The sequence below is a fragment of the Numenius arquata genome, chromosome 3, assembly GCF_964106895.1.
Source record: "Numenius arquata chromosome 3, bNumArq3.hap1.1, whole genome shotgun sequence".
Classification (NCBI taxonomy): domain Eukaryota; kingdom Metazoa; phylum Chordata; class Aves; order Charadriiformes; family Scolopacidae; genus Numenius; species Numenius arquata.
In genome coordinates, this window is record NC_133578.1 from 30,486,488 (window position 1) to 30,489,298 (window position 2,811).

Sequence of the window (2,811 nt, forward strand, 5' to 3'; positions counted from 1 at the left end):
ACCCCAGCAATTCAGAGGGGGTTTGGCTACTTCTTGGCAGGGGCAGCTCAACAGATCTGGCTTCCCCTCCCTCTCTCATAAAGCAAGGCAGGATGGTTTTGGTTGGGTTGGGTTTTATCCTGCACAGGGGTAGCAGGAGAGAGAAGTAAGGGGACTTCTTGCAGGTGAAGGACTCTCCCATCCCACCAGTGGCCTCTTTTTCTGTGCTCTTCCACTTAGCTGGGCATAAGCACCACTGGGCACAGTCCGTCTGATCCTTTATGCAAAGATTAATTTTTTTTTCTCAAACCCTCTGGGAGGAAGAAAAAGTTTGGAAAAGCCTCCCTTCCTCCCTCTTCAGGGAGCCATTGCCTTCCTCTTTTGCTGAGTATCCTTCTCCTCTGCATGTGTGCATGCGTGTGTGTGTGTGTGCGCACCAGAGGGGACAGGGGTGTCTCATACTGCCGTCTCGCCTTTGCTGCCGGTGCTGAGTCTATGGTAGAAGCGTCGCCAGGACTGAAGGGTTTTGCCAGACCAGATCCAGAAGCCAGTTGTGATACCAACAATCATGGTCATGAGATACTTGATCATGAAGACTGTGAAGTCCGGGCTCATAGGGGCAAAGTGGCTGGGACAGGGCACAGCATAGGTTTTGCAGGTCTGGAGGAGCCATGTCTTCTCCCAGGTGCCACGGAAAGCCTGCTCATAGAAGTAGCATGCCAGAACAATGGTAGCAGGCACTGTGTAGAGGACACTGAAGACGCCAATGCGCACCATCAGCTTCTCCAGTTTCTCTGTCTTGGTGCCATCATGCTTCATGATGGTACGGATGCGAAACAAGGACACAAAGCCAGCAAGCAAGAAGGAAGTGCCAATGAAGAGGTACACAAACAAGGGCGCCAGCACAAAGCCCCTCAGTGAGTCCACGCTGTAGATACCTACATAACACACCCCACTGAGTACATCGCCATCCACCTGCCCCATGGCCAAGATGGTGATGGTTTTGACAGCGGGCACAGCCCAGGCAGCCAGGTGGAAATACTGGGAGTTGGCCTCAATGGCTTCATGGCCCCACTTCATGCCAGCAGCCAGGAACCAGGTGAGGGAGAGGATGACCCACCAAATGGAGCTGGCCATGCCGAAGAAGTAGAGGATCATGAAGAGGATGGTGCAGCCTTCTTTCTTGGTGCCTTGGGCCACAGTGCGGTAGCCGTCCTCAGAGAAGCGCTCCAGACATACCACCCGCTCCTCCAGCAAGAACCCTGCTGCGTAGGCCACTGCCACCATGAAGTAGCAACCTGAGAGGAAGATGATGGGCCGCTCCGGGTAGCTGAAGCGGCGCATGTCCACCAGGTAGGTAAGCACCGTGAAGAGGGTGGAGGCACAGCAGAGCACAGACCACACGCCCACCCACAGCCGGGCAAATCGCACCTCCGCCTCCTTGAAGTACATGAGCCCGTTGGGCCGGCCTGGCTCACAGGGGGCCCCGCAGTCCCGCTCCCCCAGGAACCGGTAGCCCAAGTAAGGGGGCACTTTGAGCTGCCGGGGGCAGGAGAAGGAGAAACCAGAGGGGGGCTGCGGCGGGGTGAGGAAGTCAGGGAGGTAGCCAGCCGTGGGGTGGGCAGTGGCCCCCCGCCCTGCCGCACCGCCAGGCCCCGGTGGCGCGTCTGATGTGTTCTGCCCCACACATATCTCACCCGCGCCGTGGACGGGGAAGTTCTCGCAGCGGAGCCGCTCCGGCCACTGGAAGCCAAACTTGTTCATGAGGGCCTCGCAGCCCTGGCGGGCCCGCTCGCAGAGGGAGCGGCAGGGCGGGATGGCCTGCTCCAGCACGGTGCACACCGGCGCGTACATGGAGCAGAGGAAGAACTTGAGCTCGGCCGAGCACTGCACCTTGACCAGCGGGTAGAACTGGTGCACCTCCAGCCCCGCGTCCTCCTGGTTGGTGTGGCCCAGCAGGTTGGGCAGGATAGTCTGGTTGTAGGCGATATCCGTGCAGAGCGGGATGGAGATGGGCTGGCAGAAGCCGTGGTCCGGCACCGAGATGCCCTTCTCGCCGTGGTACTGCTGCGCCGCCGCGCCCGCGGGGGTCCCCAGCAGGGCGGCCAGCAGCGCGGCCAGCCCCAGCAAGGGGCAGCCGGCGGCGGCGGCTCCGCCGCCTCCTGCTCCTCCAGCCCGCATCGCCGGGGCGACCAGAGGCGCGGAGAGCCGCGGGGAGTCCTTCAGAACCGGGCGGCGCGGCGCCCCAGGGGCATCAGCTCCCGGAGGGCGGCGGAGGGGCCCCTTCCGCGGGGCAGGGGCGCGGCGGCGGCTCCGCGCCGGACCTCCGCGACTTTCTTCCTCGGCTCCGGCGGGTCGGCGCTCGCAGTCCGGCGGCGGCGCTTCCCTCGGCGAAAGTTTCCGGAGCTGCTCCCGCTGGAGAAGGCGGCGGCGAGGCAGGAGACGCGCACGAAGCCCGGCGACGGCTCTGGCCAGCTCCGCGCAGGGTCCCGCGGCGGCGAGGCGGACGCGCTGCTCTCCGCCCGGCTGCGCGGCCCCGGCGCCGGGGGTTTAGGTTACGGCTAAACGGATTATTACCGTACCCGGCTGAGCCGTGTGTTTTACTCCGGGGCTTAAATAACTTTTAAAATCCAATTACTGCGCGATCCTCCCGGCGGCTCGGCTGGGCTGGGCTCCGCTCCCGACGGGCGACGCTGCAGGCTGTGCGTCCGGGGCAGCCGTGCGCCGCTCGGCTCGGCTCCCGCTCCGCCCGGAGCCCCACCGCCACCTCCCGCACCACGGCTCCCGGCCCGCCGCCGCGCCGGCAGAGAAAAAAAAAAAGACACATATACG

General features: G+C 63.1%; 1 protein-coding gene across 1 annotated transcript; it reads right to left on the reverse strand.

Moving 5' to 3' along the window:
* Positions 1–435: 435 nt before the first annotated feature.
* Positions 436–2,160, reverse strand: FZD7 (frizzled class receptor 7). Its single transcript, XM_074144828.1, has one exon. The coding sequence runs from the start codon at positions 2,158–2,160 to the stop codon at positions 436–438; it is 1,725 nt and encodes a 574-aa protein (XP_074000929.1).
* Between the last annotated feature and the right edge of the window lie 651 nt (positions 2,161–2,811).

Excerpts from the sequence above, each read along its gene's own strand:
- FZD7 (XM_074144828.1), bottom strand. The coding sequence starts at position 2,160 with ATGCGGGCTGGAGGAGCAGGAGGCGGCGGAGCCGCCGCCGCCGGCTGC.